General features: G+C 53.7%; 1 protein-coding gene across 2 annotated transcripts; it reads right to left on the bottom strand.

Moving 5' to 3' along the window:
• Nucleotides 1–977: 977 nt before the first annotated feature.
• Nucleotides 978–27845, bottom strand: MRC2 (mannose receptor C-type 2). Of its 2 annotated transcripts, XM_021542313.4 has the most exons (30): nt 27621–27844; nt 18318–18716; nt 17871–18044; nt 17516–17680; nt 17229–17342; nt 15889–16032; nt 15190–15378; nt 14280–14434; nt 13901–14008; nt 11432–11547; nt 11146–11294; nt 10812–11029; nt 10461–10603; nt 9633–9735; nt 9406–9544; nt 9125–9160; nt 8473–8633; nt 8093–8160; nt 7733–7830; nt 7491–7636; nt 6965–7079; nt 6721–6884; nt 6408–6516; nt 5731–5969; nt 5475–5643; nt 5152–5301; nt 4756–4875; nt 3586–3765; nt 3159–3185; nt 978–2288 (listed from the first exon to the last, which is right to left on the bottom strand). In XM_021542313.4, the coding sequence occupies exons 1-30, from the start codon at nt 27733–27735 to the stop codon at nt 2068–2070; spliced, it is 4434 nt and encodes a 1477-aa protein (XP_021397988.3). In that variant the 5' UTR covers nt 27736–27844; the 3' UTR covers nt 978–2067. The 2 variants fall into 2 exon arrangements, with proteins under 2 accessions (XP_021397988.3, XP_085418278.1); XM_085562152.1 differs by lacking the exons at nt 6721–6884; nt 6965–7079 and having other exon boundaries at nt 27621–27845.

The raw sequence follows: 27845 nt of genomic DNA, 5'->3' as shown, positions 1-27845 counted from the left end.
CATAATGCCTTGTGTTACCCTGCTTCTACCCTGCGCAGTCTCTTCACTTCAAAGGAACCCCAACCCTGCCCAGCTGCACCCTCAGTACTGCTCCACCCTCACACCTGCCCATCAATCCTAACCTCAATCTTTATTTTTTAGGACTTCCTAACGCCTCTGCCTACCTAGAAGGAGTTAATCCTAGACCTCCACTCCCACTGCTTCCAGCTCAGTATGCTATTCCAAGCATCCCTGCAGCAGGAATTCTAGCTGCTGGGGATGAGAAGGAATTCACACTTGGCTTTCCAGGATCTAGCTCCCACATCAGGAAGACATGGGCTCATGGATAGAACCAACTGCTCCAAATTAGAAAGGACCTCAGGAAATAAACGCAGAGAAAGCTGAGAGAGAGAAATGAAGCCACGGCAGATCTATGTGCTCCAGATTCTTCCTCACCCTGAAATGTCATGGCAGCTTTTGTAGGTTGCCAAAAATTAAACAAAAACTCAGCAATACCTGGTTCCCCTATTCCACCCCCCAACAGTTTCTTAAACACCTAATGTCCAGCTTAAGTGAAATCAACAGATTTTAAAATCCACACAGGTGTTAAAAAAGAGAAAAAATTTGCTTGTTCCTGTTCTTGCAGCAAAACCAACCCCAACTTGAGCCTCATAGGCAGAGAGCTAAAGGCAACATCTTTTGTAGGGCTGTGTTACCCCTCTTCAGAGGTCCAAGGGGTTCTTTGGATCTCCTTCCTAGCAGAGAATCTTTGTTGGGGACCTAACAATTCTCACTGTATCCAGGCATCCTTCATCCTAGGGATGCTGCTGCATGCAGCTGATGGAGAATGGCTTAGCCCTGGGCATCCCCACTTCTTTCTGCACAGCTCAAAAGCCAGACAGGGGATTAGCCAAACACTGCCTTCCTCCTTCCCCTCTACTTCCTCCTCTGCTATACTCTACATGGAAACAGGCAACCACACACACCCCAGTCAGCTGTGTGAAAAAACGTATATATTCAGCACACACTCAGTACAGTATAGTAACAAAAACTACCATAATTTCCTTAAAAAACCAACAAACCACCAACTTCAAAACCACCAAAACTTCCAAATCCTCCCCACCCTACAGCACTGATCCTCATCCCTCTGGGCCCAACAAGGCACCAGTGGCAAGTTACCCCATCCCCGTGCCATCCCTGCTTGGTAAGGCACAGAGAGTGGTCCCAGATCTCTGGCAGCCATCTCCTGCCTCAGCACCCAACTCCTCCTGTGGGGGTCTGGGGTGCTGAGGGTGCTCCCACCAGAGGGGCTTGGCCAGCAGTTTGCTGTGGTGCTCTCCCGTGCAGTTATTTGGGGGACACACACATCAAAGGAAACGGGACAAGCTCTGGCTTACAGAACAGGGAAGCTGCAACAGCATCACTGGGGGTGTACACAGCCCTAGGAATGTGCCAAGGAGGAGAGGATTCCATCGCTGATCATGTGGGGCTCCACGCTGAAATTGTTGCAACAGTGTCTGCTGCTTTCTGCTGGAGGTGGGGATGAGGCTGAAGAGAGGGAAGAAGCAGCAGTTGTGGGGCTGGGAGCTGGCAGGGCCCTTGCTGCTGCACACAGAGGGGAGGTAGATCGGCTTTGGAGATCTCTTGCCTGAAAGGATGTCTTCATGGACACCAGCTTGGTTCCTGGGGGAAGACCCTGCTACAGGGCCCTGAATCCCTGTGCTTGCCTTCTCTCAAGGCAAAGGTATCTTGTAGCCCGTTTGTACCACTGGAAAGCTCTCAAACTTGTGCAGCAACTTCTCTCAAAACTTTTCAGCCCTTAAAACTGCCACCACAGCTGCTACAGGTAAAATCGCAGCAGCTGGGAAACAAACCCAGAGGTGACGGCAGTGACATGCGGGGCAGGAGGGACCCTGGCTTCTCCTCTTGCCTACCTGGCTGGACCGCAACCCTGACACCAGCTCCTCTCCCTTTCCTGCCACACCAGTCCTGCTGCCACCCCTGCCCCGAGCACCATGGGGATAGCATGTGTGATGCTCTCCATCCTCCCCCCTCCCTAGATCCCCATCCCCAGCATCCCCTCTGCCATTAGTCTTGCTGCTCATTCATCTCCATGTCCGATACCAGGATGTTCTTCTCAGCAGATTCACTGGGGTTGGATGTGTTGCGACTGTAGCGAGCGCTCTCAAAGGCGCCACGCTCTGCTCTCTCTCGGCGTTTGTACAGGAAGACAACGACCCCCAGCACAGTGCACAGTGCCAGCATTGACAGCACGACCACTGCAACGGCTGTTGTGTTCTCTGGCAGAGCTGCAGGGAGGAAAGGCTGTTGAGAGGGAGACAGATGACTCCTGTTCCATCCTCAGCCTGCAGGAGAGGCTGGGGCTGGTGGGGGTCCAGCCACACTCATGTATCTGGGCAGGGTCATTTAATCATAGAATGTCCTGAGTTGGAAGGAATCCACAAAGGCCACCAAGTCCAACTCCTGGACCTGCACAGGACACCCCAAGAATCCCACTCTGTGCCTAAGAGCACTGACCAAACACCTCCTGAGCTCTGGCAATCTTGGGGCCAACCACTGCTCTGGGGAGCCTATTTCCCCTGTGGTGGGTCAGAGCAGGACAGGACTGAAATGAGATTAGCTCAGTCGGTTGAGCATTATGCTAATAACACCAAGGTTGTGAATTTAATTTCTGAATGGGTCATTCACTTAAAGAACTGGACTCAATGATCCTTGATCCTGGTGGGTCCCTTCAAACTCAGCATATTCTGTGACTCTGCCAATCTGCTTTGGTGTTTTGTGAACATCTTGCTCCCGGCAGACCTCCTGGAGCTGGGCAGACTTCCTGGGTCTTTCGTGGTGTGTATGAACATTTAGCAGCTGCCTGGGATGGATCTTTGGGATCCTACTAGCAGACATGCTGGCCATCTCTCTGACTGACCAGTAAGTGTGAGCACTGGAAGGAAAGTCTGGCAAGCGGCTGGGCAGACACACACCTTCATGAAAAGGTGGCTCCTGCTGCTGAGGAGTCCTAAGTCAAGGCCAAAGTCACTTGGGAATGGCATTCCCCACACATAAACGCCATTCCTTTCATTATTTACACAAGTCGGGCTGTAGCACAGGCTCCCAGTCCTGGTTTCCAGTGCCAGTACTATGCCCAGGCTAATGGTGCTACTCACCTGTCCTAGAAAAGCTGCTCTCCTCCACTGCAATGGCAACACAGACAGGTGAGTGCACAGCCATGACACCCTTCCATCTTCCCACAACCAGCACCTCTGGACCTACACCCTGCACTGCTCCCAGTGCTGCACCACATGGGCAACAGGAGGTGAATAGTTGGGGTGGTCCTCTGGCTCTGCTCTACCACTGTCCCACTGGCCTCATCCTACCCCATGGAGCTGACACAACCAAATGAGACATGCACAGCCCATCACTGAGCCCAATAGAGACTTGTAGACCCCAACACCAACCCATATAAGCCCTGGAATTACCCAAAACATGTGGTTGATGCTGCCACTGTGACAGTTCTACCATGCACCACCCTGCCCAGACCCCCATCTTACCCTACATCAGCCCAGAAGCCTCAGACAGCAGAGAGGGCCCTACCTCGGGGGATCTTGCAAATTACACCCATGGTTATGTTTGTGCAGGAGCCTAGACGCCACATGCCATTGCTGCTCTGGATCCAGTAGCAGCTGTTCTGGCTAAGCATGCTGGGCCCCGTGTCATGCTGGCCCCAGTTGGAGTAGTTCACGGCACTGTTGTCATGCCAAACCAAGGTGCCACCTGGGAAATGAGAAAATTAGGTTTGAGGAGGCTGAAGAGGACACCCCATCTTTGCCCCAGTTCAGAAAGTACAAGAAGTGTGACAGGGCTCTGGGAAACTTGGTCTAGTGGAAGGTGGCCCTGCCCATGGCAAGAGGTGGGACTGGATTGGCCTTAAGGTCTCTTCCAACCCAAAACATCCTGTCATTCTGTGATTCTATGATGGGGATGTGTGATGGGGTGGAGCAGGGGCTACAGCACACCTTCCTGAATCTGCAGGCTCCAGTGCCTTGAAGAAGGCTTTGGGTTTCTGTTGCAGAGGATAGATAGATATGATTGTTCTCTCAGCTAGCCGGATGTCACTTCTGCCCTTGGATGAATCCTGGAGTGAAATGGACTGTTCCATCCCACCCCGCAAAAGATTGTGGCTCATCCCACACCTCTGTACCTGCCCCTAAAACATCAGAGTCTGTAACCCCACTGGCCCATGCCTTGTCCCGGCCCACCTGGGAACTCCTGATAAGGGAGCTCTGAGGGGCCATGCGGTCTCTTGGACTGCCTCCCCCTCTTGGAACCTCTCCCCCCTCTTGGACCTCTCCCCCTCTCTTGGACTTCCTCCCCCCCTGGGGCTTCCCCTCTCCTAAACCCTCCATTTCTCTCTCCCCTCCCCTGTCCTCCTAAGCCCGTCCACGTGCTACGCCTGAGAACACGAGGCTCGGGCATCCCTGGTCCCCCAATAAACCTCTTTCCCCAAGAGCAAGCTTCAGAGATCCCTGCCTCCCTCCACCCACACCGTGCTGGAGCGTGATCCCATCTCACAGGTTTCCTATTCCACCAAACCAGAGGAGGACACATGCAGTATGCCCAGCACAGCCTGAGACACTGGTCACACTATGGTATGAGTTCTCCTCACTGGTGCCACCACCAAGGGCTTCCTCTGCTCACCAGAGACTTGGTGGGAATTCATGGAGTTGCCTAGGGGAATCTCAAACCTCATTCCTTCCTTTGTACCTTTGGGGTTGAAGGTCATGCCCAGCCAGGCCCCCTTGGAAAGGCCCTCGTACGCCTGAAGATGCTCCCACACAAAGACGTTCTCCATCTCATCCTGGATGGACAACACTGTGCCACCAACTGCAGAGGAAAGACTGTCATGGAGAAGCCCACAACTGAGAGGATAGAGTTAGGGCGCAGCAGTGCCCTACAGGACAAATTTCAGGACCCACCCATGAACCACAAGATGATTGTGGAACCCTAACACAGAACAGCAAGGAGACGATGGCTGACCAAGGCTGGACAGGGGCACAGGGACAAGGGGGCTCTGCTGCACCCACAAACATCCTGGGGATCCCACTGTCTTCCATTTCCAAAGATACATCATCCTCCTTTACCACCCCATCTCCCTCGTACCTTTCTGGCACCTCTTCATAGCATCCTTCTGCCCAAGAGTGATCTCCATGTGGAAGGTGTAGCAGTGATCCCGGAAGGGGATCCAGGACGAGTCCTCCAGTGATTTGGGACAGCTGCCACTGTAGGTCCACTTGTGCATGCGGGGGTGACCTGGGGAGCATATGGTACATTAAAGGTGTGGTGGGCCACAGGATGCTGAGGCTCCAGAACACACTGGTGCACCCAGACCCACAAGGACATGCTCCAGAAGGTCCCTGGTGGGATGCCTTCTACAGCCCTTGGTCACACCTCACCCAGACCACCCCAGGCCCCCTGGGCAGCACCTGCTTGGAGCTGGCAGATGCCCCCCTGCAGCTTGGTGTCACAGCCAGCTGTGCGCCAGCTCCCATCCATGTCCATGTAGGAGCAGCCAGTGATCTGCTGGGGCTCCCCGTCCTGCCAGTTAGTGTAAATGAGATTCTCCTCTGTCAGCCATGAGTAGCTCCGGCCTCCCTGGAACACCAAAGGGAGGAGGTGCCTGGGAGGCTGCTGTGATCCCTCTGGGGACCTATGCCCCAGGTGCCTGCCCCCTTCCCTCACCTCATCATTGGCCAACCCAATCCAGAGTGGAACCTGCAGGCTGCTGATGGCCTGTGTGAGGAAGGCCTGGCTGTAGGGGTTGGGGATGGTGGCCAGGGTGGCGTTGAGGGTCTCGCAGAGCAGCAGTGCCTCGTGCCACCTGAGTGGTTTCTGCAGGATGCGGTAAGTGCTGTTGTGGTAAAAGAGGGTGCCAGTAGGAGAAGGGGGGAATGGTGCCTGCGCAGGGCTCAGGGCTGGGTCTGGAGGAGCAAAGAGACACTGTCAGAGAGCACAGAGAGGACATTCCTGCATCCCAGGTGGGTCACCCTTTTGTCCATCCCTACCCAGGCCAGGCTGTCCCTGGCAGTATTGTGCTGGTTGCACCTGGCAACATACTGGTGCAACTGGGGAGAGCAGAGGGATGTCCCCAGGAATGACAAGCAGTCATACCCTATCACTATCTCCACCTGGGATGTACATCCCTGTGGGGACACACCGAGTCAAGTTGGTGTGCACAGGTTTCAGGCTGTCCCACAAAAGGCTGGGACCAGGGTCTCACCTGCCCAAGTTAAGTCTGTCTCCCCAGGCTAAACCCATTGCCCCAAGCTCCCCAGTCCCACCACAGCATGGGGCACCAGGGTGGCAGTGGCAGATCCCCAGCCAAGAGAGCTGGAGCTGTCCCCTCATCCCTCTCCTACCTATGCTCCGCTGGCAGACATAGCCATGTTTCTCCTCCAGGCAGCTCCGGTCATCCCAGCGTCCCGTGAAGAGGGGGGGTGAGCCATGCCACACCACAACACAGTTGGTCTGCACAGCCAAACCACAAGGTCATCACTGTCCTTAGCACTACACCACAGAGATTCCCATGCCAGAAAATCCCACCCTGCAGGGCTGCATCCTGCACTGCCCTTGGACAGCCATCCCAGCCCACTAAATCTTTTCTTTTTCAAGGCTGGGTCTGGCACTGAGACCTTCCTGGGAGATGGGGGTGCTATGGGGAATCTCCCTCACCGGCTTGTCAGTGGGGCTGGAGGAGCTGCAGCCTGAGGGTTCTCCAGGTGCCCAGTTCATGTGCCGCAGTGGTTCCCCCTCCACCCACTGGAACTCCCCCTGGGCATCGTGTAGACCAATCCAGAGGTCAAAGGAGATGTTGGGCAGCATGGATGTGATGAAGGCTGCAAGTGACAGGTGACATGCTAAGGACCACCCCTAGCAGGTAGAACCCTGGTGGGGTGATGGGGCAGAGAAGACGTACCCTGCTCCAGGGGGCTGGCAATGGTGGCCAGGATGGCACCCTGGCTCTCGCACACCTGCTTCGCCTCTGGCCACTTCACTATCTCGCCTTTGTTATGGCCATAGAAGCTGAAACACTGCACAGGCAGGGGCACAGGATGGGCCAGGAGGTGCAGCTGACCCCAACCCTGAGCCCTGCACTCTCCCCACTCAGCCACCTCCTCCAGCCCCATTCTGCCCCAATAGTCTTTCTCCCCTTCACACCCTCATGCATGCCACCCTCCAACCCCTCTGGCCCTTTCACATCTCTCCTGGCAAACCTGTGCACACACTTCACCTTCCCTATCCCACAGCATGTCTCCCAGCATCCCTGTAAATGCATCCCCCACAGAACTCCCCACAAAACGTGCAGGCATCTCCATCCTGCCATTTTGCAGCCAACCCCTCTGCGCCTCAGCAGGGCTGGTGGAAGACCAGGAAGTAGTCATCACCTCTCCATCCTTCCATCCCCTCTCCCATCCTGCTCTCTCCTCTCCCTCCAGTGGTACCTTGCTGAGGAAGGGCAGCCAGCCTTGGGGACAACCCCCGCTTGTGGCAGCAGGTACTGTAGAGAGGGAAGGCTTCACAACTGTCCCGTTGCTTCGCTTGCAGATATAAGGCAGTGCTGTCATACACTTCTGGTCCCCCCAGTCCTCTGCAGGGAGAGACAGGCTGGGCATGATGCCCCTCTGCACTGGTACCAGTGCCCCAGCCCCTCAGAGCCCCATATGGAGCCCTGCCCTGCTCTCACCTCGGCTGGCTGTCATGTACACACACTTCCTGTCCTTGCTGGGCCGAGGCTTGCCTGGTGCCCAAGAGACAAAGTTGAGGAGGGACCTATCAGACCACCTGGAACAGCATCAAGAGGATGAGCAGTGATTTAGTGAATGAGACCACCTGAATGCCCTAACTCAGAGCATTTCCCACCACTGCTCTCTTGGAAGAGGAATCTCCAGCCCAGCACCCCAGGATGAGACCCCTGAGATGCAGTTGCTGAGTCATAGTACTCTGACATGTGCAGACAGTAGTGTTCAGGGACATAGTGGTGTGAGATATGATGGAGACTGTAGTTTGGGGATGTCCAGGGATACAGTGGATGTCTGTGACTTACTTGAACCTCCCGTCGTTCTCATAGGTGTGCAGCCCAATCCACCAGTGCTGCTCCTGGGCCCTGGAGAACTGCATGCCCAGAGAAGACAGATCAGTGCCCTTCAGGGACTGGAGGGTTTTTGGGGGTAACTGAGGCAGCCATAGGGATCAGGCACTCTTCCCCAGCTTACAAAAGCAAGGCCCATGACTTTGCTAAACCCCAAATCCACCCCCAGGCATCAGGACCAGCCACCACACAAATCCATCATGATCCCAGCAAAACCCAGCACCCCCAAATATGGTCCCTCCAGAAAAGGGTGAAAGAAGACAAGGAAGAGCAGCCCACAAGGCAGCAGAGCCCATGGTCACTGGTACCCTGGGAAGTTCCTGTCTCCTTGGTACCTTCTTCAGGTTCTGGCCCAGGAAGTGCAGCTCGGCCTTGCTGTGCACTGACGTTAGCTCAGCCTGGAACCAGCTGCAGATGCGCTGTGCTTGCAGCCATGTTGAGTGGTGTTCAAAGAACTTGTACTCGGCCTCCTGGTATTTCACCCACTCTTTGCTGCCTGCAGGCAAAGACCAGTTTCACACTGAGGCTGACACCCCTGCCACGGTATCCTGCCAGGGCACCCAGGTCCCTGCCCGTAGGGCTGCTTTGGTTTCATCCCTCTCCTGCAATGAAGCTGCAGCAGGATGCCTGGGTTCCCCTCCCCCCCACAACCCTGCCCACAACCCCTCCTCTTAATAACACTGCAGCAGACACCCACTGAAAACATCAGGGGGTCTATGCATGACCTGAAGTTGAGCCACGAGAGGCTGAGGTTGGGTATCAAGAAAAGGTTCTTTCCCTAGAGGGTAGTCAGGCACTGAACAGGCTCCCCAGGGCAGTAACTATGGCTCCAAAGCTGCCAGAGATCAAGGAGCATTTGGAAAACACTCTCAAGGCCAGGGTGAGATTGCTGGGGTACAGGGCCAGGAGCTGGACTCAATGGTCCTTGTGGGCCCTGTCCAACTCAGAATATTCTGTGACTGTATCAAAAGGCTGTGGCTAACACACCTTGGGTTGTGATCTCTGGCTCCTTCACATCGGCACCTGGAGAAAGGGCAAGTGAAGTTGTCAGTGGTGTGCAGGCTGGGATGCTCCCATGGATGCCCCTCTGCAAATCATCCATGGGCTACAAAGGCAGTATGCCTCTCCTGAATTCTCCCAGAAGTGACACCACCTCTCCCAGTCCCTGAATTAGGAATCATCCTCCCTCCCAACAATTCAACCACCCAGAGTCCATGCTCCTCCAGGTCAGTCACAGCTGATGGGTTTGGGGACCCCTTTGCCAGTACCTTTAGGCAGTTTGCAGATCCAATCCAGCTGGGCTTCACACTGCATTGGCATCCACTGCAGGGAGGCCAGATCCAGCACTACACAGCTCCGGATGTCATCGTCATCATAGTTACTGCGGTCGAAGTTGTGGTAGAAAAACTGGAGGTTGAGAGAGATGGGCAGTGCTGGTCCTTTCCACTAGCACTAGATTTGTCCCTCCCACAACCCAAATGCCCCCTGGACTCACTCCCAGCCCGTCGCTCCACCTCCAGCTCTGGTCCCCAGCAGGGTCTCGCCGGTTCAGGCCGATCCAGAACCAGTGCTGCTCATGGAGCTCCGGTTCTGACTCCCTGTGGGGACCCACGGGGACAGGTGACTACACAACCCCCTTCAAATCACAGGGGTTTATACTTATATACAAATATGTATTTATAATCTGTGGGATTCTTTAAAATTAGAGGGTTTTGGGTACGTTACAAAAGGCAAGCCTCAGAGACAGTAGGTTGGCGATTTAAAGCTAAGTAGTAGCTATAAGATTTGTTAGTAGATAAATAAGATTGTCATAACCATGTTATGAGACTAATGCTAAAAAATAAACAGCTCAAGATGCGTTCCACAGCAGTCCTGTCCCGTTCGCGATTTGTACGTAGCCCCCAACCAACGATAATAATCAAGGCTTTTTCTGTTTGTTTTCAAAGCCTGCCATCCCCACACACCTGAAGATAGGAACTTGGATAACAGGCATGCTGTCTCAGAACTGGAGCTGCTTTAAACCCAAGCTCCATCCCCAAATTACACTGAACTTCCTGCACATCTCCCACATCACCCACACCAACTGATGCACCTTCTGTACCTCAATCTGTGCTCAGAGAGATCCACCCATCCATCCACCCCTCCATCATCCACCCATCCATCCATCCATCCATCCATCCATCCACCCATCCATCCATCCATCCATCCATCCATCCATCCATCCATCCATCCATTCACATGTGCTAGACCACCAGGAGGGCTGTGGACTTGTGGTAAGCACACACCAGCAGTGGGACACACACTGATGCCCCCAGCCTCTCACCCAAAAATCTTGTTGAGGGTGTTGACAACAAAATGCTCCTCCTCGTAGCTGCCTAGGCTGAGCAGCTGTGCTCCCAGCTCCCGGCAGGATTCCTGTGCAGTAATCCACGTTTTCTTCTCTTGCAGCTTTTCAAAGTTGAACACCTGGAAAGAAGAACCCACAGCATGGAGGGCTCAGCAGAAGAACAGAAGCAGAGCCCTGTTCGCACCTGGAGGCAGCCACGTCCCAGGGCACAGTGCTGCCATCTAGCCCCAGCCAGGGTTGTGGAGTGCCTCTTGCAAGCACCAAAATGTGCCCCTGCACTGGGGAGGCACGTGCATCCCTGCACCAACTTGTCCAACCCCCCTTCACCTTGTAGCAGTGACGAAGTTTGGGGTCGGAGCTCCATCCTGGGGGACAGGTGGCAGTGAGGCTGGGCGTGGGGAAAGGACCAGGCAGTTCAGGATTGACTGGGGTGCCCAGGTTCTGCCGACAGATGTACTTGGCCTTGAAGGTGCTGCAGTTCTTCACCTCCCACAGCCCCATGGAGCTGCCGGTGGCCAGGGCCACGCAGCCACCTTTGTTGTAACCTGGAGCGCTCACGAGAGCAGGGGAGATGCCAGCCTTAGAGTTGGACTGTGCTGAGGGGCAGTGCCAGCCCCGCCCTGCATGAAAAGGAAGTCCTCATCCCATCCCCATCCCTTACCAGGCTGGTTGCGGTTCCAGTGAGTGTACATCACCTCATCACCGCTCAGCCAGCGGAACGCGCCTGTCTCATTAATGTCCTGCAGAGCTGTCCAAAAATACTCCCCATCCCAGCCATAAATGAGGCTGTTCACATATGCCTGCTCGAACCTGGAGGGACAGTGAGAGTGTGCTATGCAGCGAGCTGAGACACTGAGCTGCCCATGATGCTCCAGCCCTCAGAAGTCACACTCCACCTTGCAGGGCTCATTTTGGGGCAAACTCACCACCAGTGGCATGGCACTGACCTGTTGGTGATGGTAACCAGCGTGGAGCTGTAGTCAGAACATGTCTTGCGGGCGCCACTGTAGGGGACACGGTCCTCACCCAGCCAGAAGCAGGATGGGCTGTGCCACTTCCAGCCCTGGGAATGGGTGACAGGGAATATCCACCACTGTCCACCTGGACCTCCCCAGAAGGATGGGAGCAATCCCAGGGCATGAGAGCAACATCCCAAGTTCCCCACCACCGCCTCTGCCTTCTCCTGGGAGGTCTCCTGCCCCCAGCTGCCCCAGATTGATCCCACTCAGCTTTGACCATTAACAAGACCCTGGCCCCAGAGGACATGGCTACAGGGAAAACAAACAACCAGACAGCTTCAAAGATGGGGAAACAGCTCTCCCTGCCAGCGTCCAGCCCCAGCGAGGGCACAGGCAGGGGAACACAATCCTCCTCTTTACACTTAGGACTGAGTCCAAAGTGAGTACCACCGCAGCCAGCTTTTATTCCCCACCTTGTTGATGCTGGAGTCTCTCTGGGGTTGGAGACACAATAGTGTCTGTTTTCTGCCAGAGCAGGGAGCAAGATGGCCCTGGGGCTGGTGGCAGTAGTGGCAGAGTGGGGAGGGACATGGGGGCTCATCTGCAAGTGGGGACACACACCCTTCACAAGGGTGAAGTGGCTCAGCCAAGGAGCCAAGTGGCCCCAGGTCCAGGGACCCCCTGGAAGGGGAAGCATCACTAGGGTTCTACTCCTGGGTCCCCAGGCATTGGAAGGACAGTAGGGGCACATGCCATATGCAGTGTCATCAGCACAGTGGGGAAGAAAGCAGGGGAGCAGCTTTGGGAAATGAAAACAACCACAAATCCTAGTTTTCCCCCCAAGTTCCTGCTCCTACAGCCTTTTTCTGAAGCTGGCACATCCAGGTACAGACCCATAAGCTGGGTCCCTCTAGAACAGTATAGATGCAACTGAGCAGCCAAGAAAGGAGGCCTGTCCTGGGACAGTGCAATCTCCCCAGATGGGTCCCCAACCAACAACAGCCTCAGCACCCCTAATACCCCAAGGGTGTACTCCCACACATTGATTATGACAGCAAGTCCGTGTGATCTAAAAGAGGACCAGGCTAGGCCTCCTTTCTTGGCTGGATCCCCAACCCCAAGTGTTGCTTCCAGTTTCCAACCCAGTGTGCCCCTACATTCCTCTCCATATCTGTCTTTCCCATTGCCCAAACCTCTATCCTTCATTGCTTCCTTTTTAAGGCTCTTCTGAAATAAAGGAGATTTTTAAAGGGGGGAAAAAGCAGCAAAGCCACCATGAAAAACCAGCACAGTGTCTGGAGTGGATAAGACCAAATGCCTGAGCAGGATGTGCCTCCTCTCCACCAGCTTCTGCCTCTGGGTGGCAAAAGTCCTCATTTAGAATGAGGAAATAGAGGAAGGATGGTTCTTGGTTAATTTGTCCCTTGCATTGGTTCATTGGTTTGTTCATCCATCACGGTTTGGTTCCCAGTGCATCACTACTGGGCACCCAGGGCCAGGATAAGACTGTGGCTGGAGAGCCAGGAGGGAGTTAAATCTGAACAGGGAGTCCTCAGGACTGCTTTAGGGACACACAGATGCGTGGTAGCAGAACTTTGCAACTGAGTGTCTCATCCCCAGCACCTGTGGACATGGGAGATCTTTCAGCTATGTCTGGCAGCCCTCCAATTTGGCTCTGTATGGCAGCTCTCCTACCTGCTGTGCTCCCCTGAGCTCTGGCAGAGCCAAGCAATTGCTAGAAATGGGGCAAGGACATGGGAGGAGCCCAGCAGCACCTCTGGGAGCTGGCCTGGAGTGGCTGCTTGCTAGTCAGGGCACAAGCATGCTGGTCAGCTCTGAAAGGCTGGGAGAGGTTCAAGAGCCACAATGCTGCCAGACTCAGTGCTTGGAGGTTTTGCAGAGAACCACAAAAGACACTTCCCAGAAGTGGGGAACAGGCCAGCTTCAGCCTCATGCGACAGCCAGGGAAACTGAGGCAGGGCACGGGCTGAGTGAGAATCTGCTGGTTTGGTGTCCCCAAAATGCCCATGCCTTGCCTGGGGGAGGCAACCTCATATCAACCATCATGTCAAGGCATAGGGCTGGCACCTCCATCTTGCCAGGCTCCCACATGCTCCCGTGTTTTGGCACAAAGAGAGGCAAGGGGGAATAAAATGAACATTCCCGCTGGCAAACAAGGCTGCCTGATGGGGAAAGTCTTGGACAATGTGCCCAGATGCATGTGTTTTGTGTCCATGGACACAAATTTCTTCCCATGGGCTCCTCCACCGCAGCAGCAAGGGGCTCAGCAGCCCCAGAGTGCTCCAGCTCAGCAGCTCTCAGGCACAGACCAACTGCTCTGGGTGCTGCTCATTGGGGCTCCCCAAAATGGTTTTAGGGAAATATCCCCTTGAAGCCTTGAGCACCATGCAGAGCCATGGAGCAGCCAGAACCACTGATGCCCCAGGTGCCCCTCACCTTTCGGCACCCATGGTCATCCTCCTCCTTCTCCTGGCTCACCCGACCAGGCTTTTTGCAGATGGATGGCAGGGTCTGGTTGCAGGGGCTGTCATTCCACCTCCCTTCCTGCAGGTGAGAAGAAGAGTGGCAATGACCCCATCTGACAGCCTGGGGCATGTCCAGCCCCTTCTCCTCTACCTTGGGTCCAAAGACTTTCCTTCCCTATACTAAATCCCCAAGGATGATGAGATGGATTCCTCCCATCCCAATGGCTCAAGTGAGCTAGACTGAAGCCAGCTGGAGACACTCCCTGAGGAACGCCTTCCTCAGCAATGAGGATGCTGCGGTGCTCCCTGCAGAGGTGCAGGATAATTCCCCATCCCCTCCAGGTTCTCACTGGTCCCCAGATGGTAACACAGTCCTCCAGGCTGTCACGGAAGTTGTTGGGCTCGAAGGGGTGCCAGTACGTGAACCTCACAGGCGTCCCGTCTGACCACTCGAAGTTCATTTGCAGCTTGAGGTCATTTAGGCCAATCCAGAGCTCTTCCACATCTGCCAGGATAGGAAGGGAGGGAGTGAAGTTCCCTCGTTCTGGCTGACCCCATGCAGAACCCCCCCATGACTTCAGCTCTCGTGACGGAACTGGTCTCTGCACCAGCACCTGCCAAAACCCACTCAGGGCTCAGCACTGATCTCCTTGTGCCAGTGGGCAGAAGAAGGCAGGAGAGGGCAGGGCAGCTCTTGCCTGCAAGGATGGACCCCCGGAGTGGGAAATACAAGGACATGGACCCCCAGAGTGGGAAACACAGAGACATTTGCCTGCAGCTTTCAGAGAGGGGCCAGTATGGTAGTAAAAGTCCAGGTCTGAAGGCTCAGGTACAGGGAACTACTGGTTTTCAACCATTCCTTTCCAGCACATCTCATTCTGCTCCCAGCCTGGGGGCAGCAGCTTTTCCTCTCCTTCCTCCACTCTCCTATACCTCCTTGCTGGCCTCCTCCGGCAAGTCCAGCAGGAATTTTTTTCCCATCTTTTCCTACATTAACTAGCTTGGACTAGCACCATTCCCAGCTGCAGCTGTGTAGCTTTGACTCAGCACTGCAGGCTCTGGGAACAGCTTTTACATTTGCTGCACAGAGAATGCGTCCAGATTATGGGCTCCTCCAAGGAACACAACACCTGCCAGCCTGGGACTTCCGCTCCCTGCACAAGCACAAAGACAACTCTGCAGCTTCCAGCACATCCAGGGACTTTTCCATGGACCCCATAAGACAGGAAAGGGGCTGCTGGCACAGCAAGCTCCTCTTACCTTGCTTGATCTCCTTGGTGACAAATTCCAGCTCAGAGAGGGTGTGGATGCTGACTAGATCACCCCCACTTCGCAGGCAGGTCTTCTTGGCCTCCTGCCAGCTCTTCTTCTCTCCTACCAACCGGTAGCAGTTGGATTGGAAGGGCTGCCAGCTGGGCTCACAGTCCACCTTCACTTCTGACCACGAGTCTGTCAAGACACAAGACAGCCTGAGGGTTCCTGCCCAGCCATTCATCCCTCTCCTTGGCAATGAAAGGACCACAGTCCTACGGGTGCTCAGCAGACAAAGCCAAAGCCAAAGTGGGAAAGCCATGGCCAAAATATAATAAGCAGTGCAAGACGTGGGAATGGTGGCTTCAGAGCTCCAGGGACAAAACAAAATTCCTTCTGTCTGCAGAGGAATGAGGGCAGAGCAGAAAAGAAAGCATCCCTTCTCCTGGGGACCACAGGGACTGGCTGCTCTCCATTCCTCCCTTACCACCCAACCTGGAATGGCACCAAGCACTTCTTGGAAATGTTCCCTGGGGATGACTTTTCCTAAATTTAGGGAGCTCAAGCCCTGCTCTGCACATTTAGGACACCAACAAGCTGAGGACACTATGGGTACCTATATGGGCAGCATCCCCTGACCATGTTGGGATGGGAGCACATATGGGTTATAGAGCTGTGCATTCCCAGTGCTGGCCATCCCCTTCTCACCTGTCAGGAAGGGGTCAGCTGTGGCATTGGGCTTCTTCTTGCAGACGTAGGGGAGGGCAATTCCACAGTCACGGTTCTGCCATCCCCCGGATGACTCGGTGCGAATCACCCCGCAGTTCTCCTCACTGGGGTTGTCAGGCTGGTCTGGAGAGTGGGTTAAGTAGAGGACAGGCTAATGGGGATAAGGAGGAGCCAGGACAGACCCACCAATGCAGCTTTCCCGGCTTCAACACTATTAAAACCCTTTTTAGTTTGTTATTTTGCATGATGAAGACATGACCCCAATATGCCCAAGATTTATAGTGCCTCAATGCACAAGAACCCAAAGGGTCACTGTTTTACCTGGAAATATTAATAGCAATCAGGAAGTCAAAATACCAGACCTGAACTTCTCCTGCCTGTCCTCAAACCTACTCCAAGAGTGTTGCAGAAGATAGATAAATATGATTATCCATAAATAATACAGCCAGGATGAGAACAGTTCTCCCAGCTGGCCGGACAACACCCCTGCCTAAGGATGGGTCCTGGGGTCAAGTGGACTGTTCCATCTCACCCCCCAAAATGTATGGTTCACCCCACACCTGTAACCCTCCCCTAAAACATCAAGTGCCTGTAACCCCATTGGCCTGAGCCTTGTTCCAGCCCACCTTGAAGCTCCTTGAAAAGGGGGATTCGAGGGGCCACACGGGCTCTTGGAACTTCCTCCCCTCTCTTGGAACTTCCCCTCTCCTAGAGCATCCTTTTGTCTCTCCCCTCCCCCACCTATTTAAGCCTCGCCACATGCTGTGGTTGGCAGCACAGGCAGGACCTTTCTGAATCCCCAGTAAACCTCATTCCCGAAGAGCAGCCTTGAGACATCTCTCGTCATCATTCACCCAAACTGTCCTGGAGAGGCAGAAATCTTCTACACAAGAGTATCACTGTTTTCCCCCAAGTGCCTTTGGGTGATGGCACCAGGCATGACCAACAGGCCATCTTCCCTCTGAGTACCCCAGAGTTAAGGATGGGTGTCTGCAGCTGGGGACCATTCCTCAGCTGGAATGGTCCCCAGCACTAAGCAGGGATGCAGCAACCTGCCAAACAAGGAATGGCAATCCATGTTATCCACAGGGTCAACGAGAGTTTGCAGAGGACCAATTCCCCCTTAGCACCCTGTGTCCCTGCTCCAGCTCCACAGATGTCCCAGGTTGTTGTTACACAGACCACTGGGGCTCTCTGTCCCCATGCAGCAAGGGGATACCCTGCAGCAGCCCAGGCCACTTCCCTTGCCATGGGGCCACCTCTAGTGGTCACACGGTGTTCCTCAAGCCCCATCACCAGTACAACCTCCCCCATCTCACCATTCTCCCAGTTGAGGTACTTGAGGGGTGAGTTGTCTGACCACTGCCAGCCCCCATTGATGTCAAGGTCATTCAGGCCAATCCAGAGTGTGGAGCTGTACCCAGTCAGCAGACCTGGAGCCAACACAGGCAGAGGGGCAGGATCAATTCCCCAAGCCCAGTTCAGTCGCCAGCTTGTCACCCCCTCAAACCTGGAGCAGGCAGAGCAAACAGGCAGTGGCAATGCCCACACTGCCATCAGTTCTGCCCCAGATGAGAAGTGCACAAATAGGCTGCCAGAATCTCACCATTGATGTATGTCTGCTCATGGATCTCTGTGATGCTCAACAGGTTGGCCCCTTGCTGCTCACAGCTATTCCAGGCCTCCTGCCACGACAGTGTCGATTGAAAGTTGAACTGGTAGCAGCTGTTTGTGAGGTGGTCTTTGTCCCAAAAGGTCTCACAGTCGTTGCCTGTGGGGATGAGCAGGGTGAGCACCCAACACAGACACAAAAAAACCCCTCAATAACCCAATAAACCTCAATAACCTGTTGCTCTGGCACTGCAGACTGCTCACAGGGGAAGATGAGAAGCCTGGAAGTCCCCAAGAGGGACTAGCATGGGTTTTTTGCTTTTTCCCATGGGATGTGTCCCCCTACTTACTCTTTATGGGGCAGAAGCCCCACCGCTCGTCCTTGCCATAGTCCTGGGTAGTGGCACACCAGAGGTGCCCGTCCTCCCGTCCTGTGCTGGTGCACTCGTGAAACCACTGGTTGTCGTACTTGAAAGGGATGGTGCAGGGCTTCCCATGAGAGTTTCCCTGGATGGTGTAAATCTCTGAGGAAAAAGCGGAGCCCTTGCTTGAGGATATGTCTATGGGGGCTAGAGGGAGATTTGGGGTGAGGAGTTCAGGCTGGCCCAGTATGGGGGGCTATGGGGTGCCCAGAGGCTTCCCACTCCCCATCACCCTGATCTTGGGGTTCTGTAGCCCCAAAAATCTGGAACTGAGCTTCCCAGGCAGGACCCAATTGCTGCAGCACCACAGCTTCAGCTCACATTTTGGGGTTGGTTTGGGTTACAGGACAACAGTAATGCCCAATGAGGCTTTACCAGAGTAGGGCATGGAGCACAGATCCTCCTCGGTGCCATACGTCCTCCACTGTGAGCCTTGCACCTGGTCCCCCCTGTCCAGGGAGGAATTGCCTAGGCGGGCACCCAGATGCTGCAAGAGCTGCTCCCCGAGCCCACGGCAGCTCCAGCGCATGTTGACTGACTCATGGTCACACTCATAGGTGGCCAAGAGGTGCAGGCCTGCTGTGGTATTGGTCTCATGCCATGATACTCCCAGGCACTGCATGGCCCCCACATTGAAGAGGCGATTTCGGGAGACCCATTTCCACTGCTGGGCTGGAGTACTGGCATTGCAGCCCTTGGCCAGTCGCACCAGCGAGTCCTTGGTCTCCAGGCAGCCCTGCGTGCCCGTGTTGTAGATGAGAAAGACTTTGGAGTCTGGGGAGAGAACAAATGGAAAGGATGAAAGCATCACTGGGTGAGATTCAGTATGCGCCATGCACGGCCCTGAGTCCTAACAGGACATCCTGGCTCTGTGCAAAGCAAGTTTTGGCATGCACCCCTGGGCACAACACCCAGAATGCTGGGGGCCACCACTTCCCTTCAGCACTGACTCAGGGCTTGCCGCAGTGCCCATTTCCACTGGTGGGCTCTGGGCAGAGTGACATGGGTGGGTGTCTGTAGCCAGTGTGGCATCACCAAGGGTGGCTCTTGGGCATCAGAGCCAGTGCAAAGTGCTCACACACTCTAACTGCACCCGTTAGAGCCGTTCAAAGCTACCTCCCATGGGCAACACTTGGCTGCAGCATTCCCAGGCATTGCAATGGTGCCAGTGCTGGAGAAGCCAATGGCTTTGGCACCAGCCATCTGCTCCAGGCGGAGAAAAACAGAGCAGGAAAACAGCACATCCATCACTGCTATCTGTGTCTGGGGACCTGCTAAAAACTGTGGAGCAAACAGGAACTGCTGGACAAAGTCTCTTATCCTGTGAATGAAAACGCCTGCACAGCCCCAGGAAATACAAAATGTCATGTCAGGACCCTTTGTAATCCCAGCCCAGGCATTGGGAGGAGGAAGCCAAGTGAGGGGAATCGCTGATGGCAGATAGAGGTGCAGCCAACAAAGGAAGACAGGCCAAGATCAGCCCTAACTCCACACACATCCCACAGTCCTGCCTGCTGCCACGGGCCAACCATGCTTCTCCAAGGAAATTCCCTGACCCCCAGCATCACTGCAGGCAATTCCACCATGTTACTTTATCCCAACACCTGCATAAACCAATAAATCCCAGACATTATGCTGGAACATGCTGTTCCAGCTGATATGTCATGTTTAAAAGACACTTTATTTCTTCAAATGAATGTTTCTAAGCAAAAAAGCCACCTCAGGGCTTGTCACTGTGTCTTCCCACCCCAACACCCCAGCAAGAATCTTCCCAAAGCACCACATCAACACCACCACTTTTGTTGTTCTTTGTTATAACACATCCCATTTTTTAACACCACAACCATTCACCTGAAGTCCAAGTGAACTCACGGGCTCCACTATATTTAGCTTTGGTTTGCTTTGGTTTTTTGCCATTGTATGACTTTTTTGGGCTGAAAACATTTTCATTTCCTATTTCCCCACAACCTCACCATGCCCCAGCTCTGTTGTTACAGACAACTCTTGCACATTCAAGCAACAAACATCTTGGCTCACAGAACTTCTCTGCCCTGTGTATGAAAGGGAAAAAGAAGTGGAGGAAGACAGAAATCCCCACTTCTCTGGGAGTTCCAGCATCGACCCAGTTCTGGGTCTGAAATTATGACAGAGGCCCCTTCCCTAGACCAGATAACATTTATTTGATGACGTCAAATAAACAAAAGTGAAGCTTGTTTGCAGAGCTTTATTTAATTTGTGGGAAGCATTTCATTGCACTGAAATTATTTTTTATATCATGGCAAGTGAAAAAATAAATATAAATCTAGACAGAGCTGATTCTGGCTGGCTGGAGCTCAAGCTCCTTAAGTTGGCGCTGGTGTTTCTCCAGCTGGAACTGGCCTGATCCACACCTGGACAGTGTGATACTAACTCGTCTCCCACTAAACACATTCTCCCCATGTCACCACGACCCATGCCACACCCAGCCCATTGCTTTCCCCTTCCCACTGCAGCGAGGGCAGTGAAGCTCCTCCAGCACCAGGCCTATGGGGGTCTTTAAGCAGGTTTGGGTGATGTACTGTGACCCACTGGAGCAGGATGAGGCCTCCCTGGGGCACAGCCTGATGCCACAGTGGCTCTTCTGCAAGGAGCCAAACACCAGAGCTTTGCTTCTTAGAACAGAAAAAGCTGCTCTACCATGAGCATCACCACAGGGAGCATCAGCAACAGGACACCCTGTCTTGCAAGAAAAAAATTAACATTGGGTTGGAAAAGCCCTGGAGCAGCTCAGGAATCGGTGTCAGGGTGCTCAGTGCCACATTGGGGCTGGCAGCATCATGCAAGGGCCACACTCACCAGTGGTCCTGCAGTGACACCATGTTCAAGGAAACCATTCAGACTGCAGTGGGCAGGCCCAGGGCCAGAGAAGCACAAAATACCATTTTACTCTAAAAAGAGAAGAGCTGGAGGTAGGAAATTATAGGCTACAGGATTTTGGCAGCCCCTGCATGCTGCAAGTAGCTCAGCCCCTTGGCTCAAAGAAGGCAGGAGGCCACACAATGTGTATTCCCAGTGACTGCTGGGCCATGGAGGAATGGGAAAGCTCCAGCACCAGCTCACCCCTGACACCCCCACCAACTTTTCCAGCAAAACAACTTGCTGTGCACTGCTGGGGAGGAGCTGGGAGGACAACCTGCACGAGCTCAACACAAGGCAGCAAATCTATGCTTCATCAAAAATACACTTCTTTCCCTTATTCCTATGGAATTTGGGGTTGATTGAGTCCATGGTGTCCATGACATTGGCAGTGGTGTTTGGATAAGCTTCTGGGCACTGAAAGGAGCATTCAGCATTCCTGACCTCAGAACAGATGTGCAGTTGGGTGGGAGAAGGCAAGTTTGGACCAATGAATCCCTTTGCCCAAGCTGGTATTCTTCAGACCAAACCTAATTCTTGCAGGAGGTGGCTCCAGAGGAACATCCCAAAGGGACTGGGAATGCTCCCATCCCTTCCAGGGCCTGCTCTCCTGCACTGCCTTCAGTAGCCATAGCACAGCTATGGCTGACTCCTTTCAGAGATGTTCCTCAGGTTTTGGTACCCACCTGTGGACCTGAAATCACACAGGCAGAGCTTTCCAAACGCTCCCCAGTTATGCAAACCCACCCACAGCAACACCTGCAGATCCTTCCCAAAGAGCACATGTCCTCTGGCACAGGACAAAGAGCATTGGAAAACACAATCCTGCTGGATGCTCTTGCTTGGAATCACCAGAATTAAACCAGGGCTGGTATTGGCATGCTTCATCTCTCCCTCCTACCTTCTCCCTCTTTTGAGCAGGGCCAGCTTGGAGCAGCTCTGACCCATCACATCCTGGTCCTCCTCCTCTGTGGAGGACTTGTGAAAGTAAAGCAAAATCCCACACACTTCCATCAAAGATGGTCTCTTGCTCCAGCCATGCAGCCACTGGGATGCTGCCTTCAGCCTACTGGTGGGATCACAGAAAGCAGCTGGAGCTACAAGGCAGTGTTGTGGTGGGGACAGGGGGAACTGGGACTGAAAGCAGGACACTGGCTCTGCCAGCAGAAACACTCTTCTCACCCATGTGGGAAATACTGGGTGCTCGTGACCAAGCGCCACAGGAGAAACTGGCCTCGGCACTGGTGGCTGAACACTGCAGAGATGGAGAAGCAGCCATCTTTTGAGGCAGCCCTCAGAGAGCTTTTACACCCTGTGTTGGCTCCAGGTTATTTTTCTTACTCAAAAAAAGCAAGTTCTTTGCCAGCAGGAAGCCTGAACTGAAGGAACTCAGCTCAACCCTTCCCACAACAGCTTTACCACCCCGAAGCAAATATGGAAAACTTCACAAACTTTCAGCAGTTCTGGGGACTGTGGGCAGCACTGGATGAGAGGCCACAATGACAGTGGACAGAGAAAGCCCTGCAGCACAACACGGATGGGCATCCTTGGCATCACCCAGCCCCCAGCACATTCTAGCTCAGCCACCCACAACACCCAGAGCATCCCTGCTCCATTGTATTTGTCACCCTCCTACCACCAGCACAGAGCACATTCAAGAAAGGACCCTGGCCCCAGTTATCCTGGACTGGAGCAGCTCCAGGGCTCTGGCTTCAGTTACAACTGAAAGCAAATGCTGTCCCCAAAATGTCAGCTCTGCAAGGCTCTGATACCACAGCCCTGCCAGTCCCTGCCACCTCTCTGGCTCTGTGAGGGAGATCACCCTCTGTGAGGGTCATCATGGCACTGTGTGATGCCAGAGCCCCTTGCAAACCTCTGGAACTCAGCCCTGCCCTGGGAAAGGTGCTCCCTGCCCTTGTTCTCACTCAAGGTTCCCCTTTATGTAGGATGTCCCAAAAAACATAGCTCCAAGTTGCTTGTGCAGGAGGCTGAATACACCTGAGCAACAGGGATAGCTCTAGGTGCTCCAAGCCAAGCTCCAGAATAAAAGAGGGTGGTTGTTGTTTTGTTTTAAAAACAGATCTCTGGGAGTTAAGGACCTCTTGCTACAAAAAGGAAAGTGAAGCTTCTGACAGTCTCGTTGGGGGTATGGAGAAGCTGGATGTGCATCTGGAGCTGAGAAACTTCTCTTGGCTGGCCCAGCAGAGAGAAGCTGCTGTTTATATGGTGGGAGCTGTATGAGAGGAGCTCCTTACTTGGCTGCAATGAAGATGGTAGCCCTGCTCACTCCTGCTGTCTCATAAAAGGTTTTGGAAAGAGGCCACATACTTCACTTCAGCCTCTCTGCAGACATTAAGAAGCCCATTCTCCCAGCATCCTGCCTGGGTCACAGATGAATGAATGCATTCCAGAAGGGATGCATGTCCCTTGACAGCCCAAGGTACTCACCACAGCAGTGGCCACAAGAGAGACAAGAGCCCCAGAATCTGCCCTCTGGTACACAGCAAAGGATAGAAATATGGAAATTTTTCCCAATTTCTCCCTAGACTTGGCCCAGGCTCCAGCCCTGCAGCAACTCCATTCATCCAGAGGTTCTGACTCCCAAGGAACATAGGGAGATGCAGGCAGCACCATCCATTGAATGGGCACCAGCCAGGATGGAGGAGTGCAATGGACCCACCAAGAACAGTGGGAGAGGCAAAGGCACTCTCCCAGGACACAGTGGCCAAACACTCACCCCTGAGCACTGCTCTGGCCCACATCCTCTGACTGTTCCCATTCCCTCACACACCAGCACCCCAGACCCCCTGGACAGCAACATGGCCAGTGGTGTGATGTGACATGCAGGACAGCCCTGACACGTCCGCATAGGCAAGGTGCTTCCAGCACAGTTGGCTGAGGACTTATCAAAATTTTCAAAACTACTAAAGAAACTCCCCACAAAATGATGAAAGATCCATGGATTTCTCCTCCCTTGTTTTTCCAGTACCACTCCTAGTGTTACTTCCCTGAGCAGTGGTATCATTGTCTCTTGCCAGGGACATCCCTATTCACCAAACCCAAGAACATTCACACTACTAGGGGCAGCCTCTGGCGTCCCATATATATATTTATATTTTTTAAATTAAAATTATATTTACCATAAAACTTCCCACCGGCTGCCTTTGTCTGCCTCATGCCCAGCACTTCCAGACCAGGCATTACTGGGTTAATGGGGCCTTTACTACAGAGCCTCAAGTTGCCATGTCAGGATTCAGATGGAGGAATGGGAAAAACTCAATCTGTCCATTCCACCTAAGCACCATCCTGCAAACAAATCTGTTTTACTTGGAAAAACCCATATGCGTCCCTATTGCAACATCACAAAGTGCAGTGCAGGACTGAGCAGTGGCATGGAAATATTGGAAAATACTTTGTGCCCCCTGAAACCACCAAACTTTTGGACTAAAGAGTGCTCCCAGAAATTTGCAAGTCAATCCACTAATCATTTTCTAATCCTTAAGAAACTACAGATGGGCTCTTTAAGAAGAAGAGCATCTGTGTGGGTCTCTTGGGCTCCAAGCAATCTTAGGAATGAGAAAAATGTTGATGCTCTTTGAGCTGTGCACAGTTCAGATTAATTAAAGTTCTTCTTCTCACTGCATGTGAAGAACCAAATTTTATAATTTGCTTAAACAACCCTTCAGGAAATGCTGACTTAGGCTGGGCTGAAGTGGGTGAGAGGGAAGCTACCACTCCCCCTCCCACCCAAGATCCAGCCACATTCATAGAGCTGAGCAGGGCATGATGATCTAGTGTGTAACACTGGGACCTCTGCCAGAGCTGGACCAAAGCCTTCCCTTCCCTGCTCCAAGCACCCACTGAGGCAATGGGACCAGAGCTTCTTGTGATGGATTTATCATCTGGAAAAATTTATTTAGTACAGAAGGATGATAACACCCTCAGAACACATTTGTTTTGATTTTGGGGCAAAATGTTTCCTTGGAAAACACTTAAGGGAAAGGTGCAGGGAAAGGTGCAAAATACAGCCAGAGAGAAAATGAAACCAGAGAGAAAAATCTGCAACGTGGCTTTAACCATCACCAAGACCTCAATGCCTGAAAATGCCTTTGCACATGCTGGCAAGAAGCACCTCCCCATGGGAAACCTCCTAGAGTCCCGACACCAGCTGGGTGGCTTTAGGGGAAGAGGAGAGATTTGCAGTTGAACAGTTTTGCATGGAAGGTTAAATTAAATCTCTTTTCACTCTTGTCATTCTTGCACAAGCACCATCCTCAACCCTGCTGCCATATCCTGGTGGCTGCTGTGGCTGCAGATGGTGGTGAAGTCTCCACTGTCTCTTGTGCCCTGCCAGGCTCTAGCAGCAAAGCTAACACCTCTCACCCCTTTTCCTGCTCCCAAACAGTCTGAAGAAGATCAAGATATAATTTCTAGGGGCTCCATTTGCCATGCAACAAGCTATTTCCATTAGGAAGGGGAAAATGGGGGACATTAATGTAATGGCTGCTCTGTTTGCTCTACAGGCTGTAAATTCTTCCCAGGTCCCTTTTGTGTTCTCTCTTGCCCCACAGCTGACATGGTGGGACCTACACTGAGCATTGGATAGGTGGAAAGTCAATCCAGCACCAAGACCTGGCAGTGAGACAAGGACCTTGTCCTGCCTGCAGCCATGGCAGGATGGGAGCTGCTGCCTCTGTTTCCCTGAGAAGGTATGTGGGTGCCCACACGACACTGCACAGATGTGTGAACTGAAGGAGATATTCCACCAAAGAGCCCAAAACCTCCTGCCAAGAGCTCTGCTCCACCTTTCTGGCTGTCCTGGAGGTGAGGGTTTGGCACAAAACTCTTAAAGAAGCAAGAGTTCCCCAGGGGAATCAATGTCTGTCTGCTGGGCTGGCCCCCACTAAAAGTGTCTTTGGGAACAAGGAACTCTTGGGATTACTCCATCCTGATCCCAAACTCCCAGTAAGGATCCTCTCTCAGCTGCAATCCAGCCTGGTGCTGGGGAATCCTGGATGTGGCACCTCCATTGGTGCCATCCTCTGCCCCCTTCATCCACTAGGTCTGAAACAGGACTGATGCAGGGCAGGAGCAGCTGAAAGTGGGGATGGGGAGGAGAAAGAGCTGAGGGTGCTCAGCACCAGCAAGGCCTGAGTGACACAGCCCTGCAGGCTGGAGGCCACTGAAAGCTGCCTTGTTCCTTGCCCAGGCCCAGCATGAGGTCGGCTGCCACTGCTCCTGCTCCACAGCCAGAATAGAGGTGCCTCTGTTCTCAGAATTGTCAGACTTGGATCCCACTGACATTTTTTGGGATGAAACAGCAAGAATCAGCCTGTAAAGGTAGCAAAACCTTGCTGAAATGAAATAACTCCCTAAAAGCCCACAGAAGGAGGAATTCATGGCCCTCAAGAAAATTATGGGGAAGTCTAACAGGAATTCAGCTGTGTGAAGTCCAGCTGAGACGTCCAACAAACAGCAGCAAATCCTGACTGCTCTTCCAAATGCCCCAGGGTACAGGGGTCTCCTTTCCCATTGCTTCCTACTTTCTCATATCCCAGCCAAGCAGTTTCTCCTCTGAACTCAGAACTGACCCCTTGCTTGGCATGGGATTGCTGCCCACTGTCATCATGTCCATGAGACCATGTTTGCCCCTTGGGTGAGGCAGCTCAGCCCCAGGCACTGTGAGACTGAGGGGAGAGGGGAAAGGCCTGGGGGCGCAAGGGGAGATGGGGGAAGGGATCAGTGTGATCCTATGCTGCCTCTTCCAAATGTGCTTCAGATTTGCTAAATGTGCTCTGACAAAATAGGTCAGGGGATCTGAGTTGTTATTTTCAGGCAAAAGTAGCCAATTTTGCTTTCTTTTCAAATCTTAAAATTTTCTTAATAGAGCCAAAATAATTCAAGGAAGCCCCAAAAGCAATTCCTTAGTTCTAGGCTAGACTGTCCTGGGATGAAAAGGGTCTCAAACGGCAATTTCAGGGGCCATGCAGTGGATCTTCCAGTGTCTGACTCATGGTGCCATCGGAAGGTTAAAATAAAAGATAAAATACAATCCACTGACTTTTTTTTTTTTTTTCCTAGTAACTCTTCACAATAAAGTTTGCAAATATTCACTCGGGCCCCTATCCCGGAGGGCCCTTTTTCCTAAGATAGACACGTCGGGAGAGGGGAGTGAGTCAGGATGGGAGAGGGCAGCAAGAGCCAACAAAGCTATTCGCCCCCCTCCCAACCTCCCGCTCCGCGAACTGCCCTCCCCGGGGAGACAAAGGGCCGGAGCGGGGCTGCGGAGCGCAGCGGGCCGGCGGCCGTCCCGGCCAGGAGCCGCCCTGGGCCCCCCCGCGGCCGCGGAAGCGTTTCCGCTGGCCTCGGCCGGCGCTGCGTGGCCACTCGGCGCGGGGAGTTAAACTCAAGAGTGATAAAAGTGAGTGAAAACGCGGCGGAACGGGAAGAAAACACGACACCACCAAACTGGAGAAAAGAAAACGCGGCGGAAGACACCACGACCGGACAAGGATGGAGTAAAACAAACCGTAGTAAAAGCAAATAAAACACTCCGCGAGGAAATAAGCCACAGCGATGTGATCCGCGTTAGTGCCAGGCGGCCCCCCCGCCCTGCGCGCCGCCGCGGGGGTCCCACCGCCCCCTCTCCGGAGGAGCCCGGCCCGGGGGGGATCCCACAGCCCTGGTCTGGCTCCTCGACGTGGTTTGGCTCCTCGCCCCCCCTTTTCCCCCCGATAAGAAAACTCGGGAAAGTGGAAGGAGGGAGGGAGAGCGCGGTCCCACCTGGGTGAGCAGCGCCGAGCACCAGCTGGAGCCCGAGGAGGCAGCAGAGGGGGCCGCGGAGTTGGGGGCACAGTGGGGAGCACACGGACCGCGGGCCCCCTGAGCCGCGCCCCATTCCCGGCGCTGCCCGCTCCGCTCGGGCCCCTCCTGCCGCTCCTGCCGGGCCGGGGCCGCGGACGGGGACAGGGGTGAGGGGAGAAGGAGGAGGAGAAGAAGGAGGAGAAG

This window comes from Lonchura striata, chromosome 27 (genome assembly GCF_050655825.1).
Source record: "Lonchura striata isolate lonStrDom1 chromosome 27, ASM5065582v1, whole genome shotgun sequence".
Lineage (NCBI taxonomy): Eukaryota > Metazoa > Chordata > Aves > Passeriformes > Estrildidae > Lonchura > Lonchura striata.
Note: the sequence above shows the minus strand (reverse complement) of the source record. Positions and strands in the feature narration are given on the sequence as shown.

Bases quoted from the DNA above. Each gene is read 5' to 3' on its own strand.
- MRC2 (XM_021542313.4), bottom strand. From the start codon at position 27,735: ATGGGGCGCGGCTCAGGGGGCCCGCGGTCCGTGTGCTCCCCACTGTGC. The intron at 9,545-9,632 runs GTGAGTCCAGGG...CTCAACCTCCAG, and splicing joins GGTGGAGCGACGGGCTGGGA to TTTTTCTACCACAACTTCGA. The intron at 7,080-7,490 runs GTACCACTGGAG...CTGCCTGTGCAG, and splicing joins GGCTGCCCTTCCTCAGCAAG to TGTTTCAGCTTCTATGGCCA.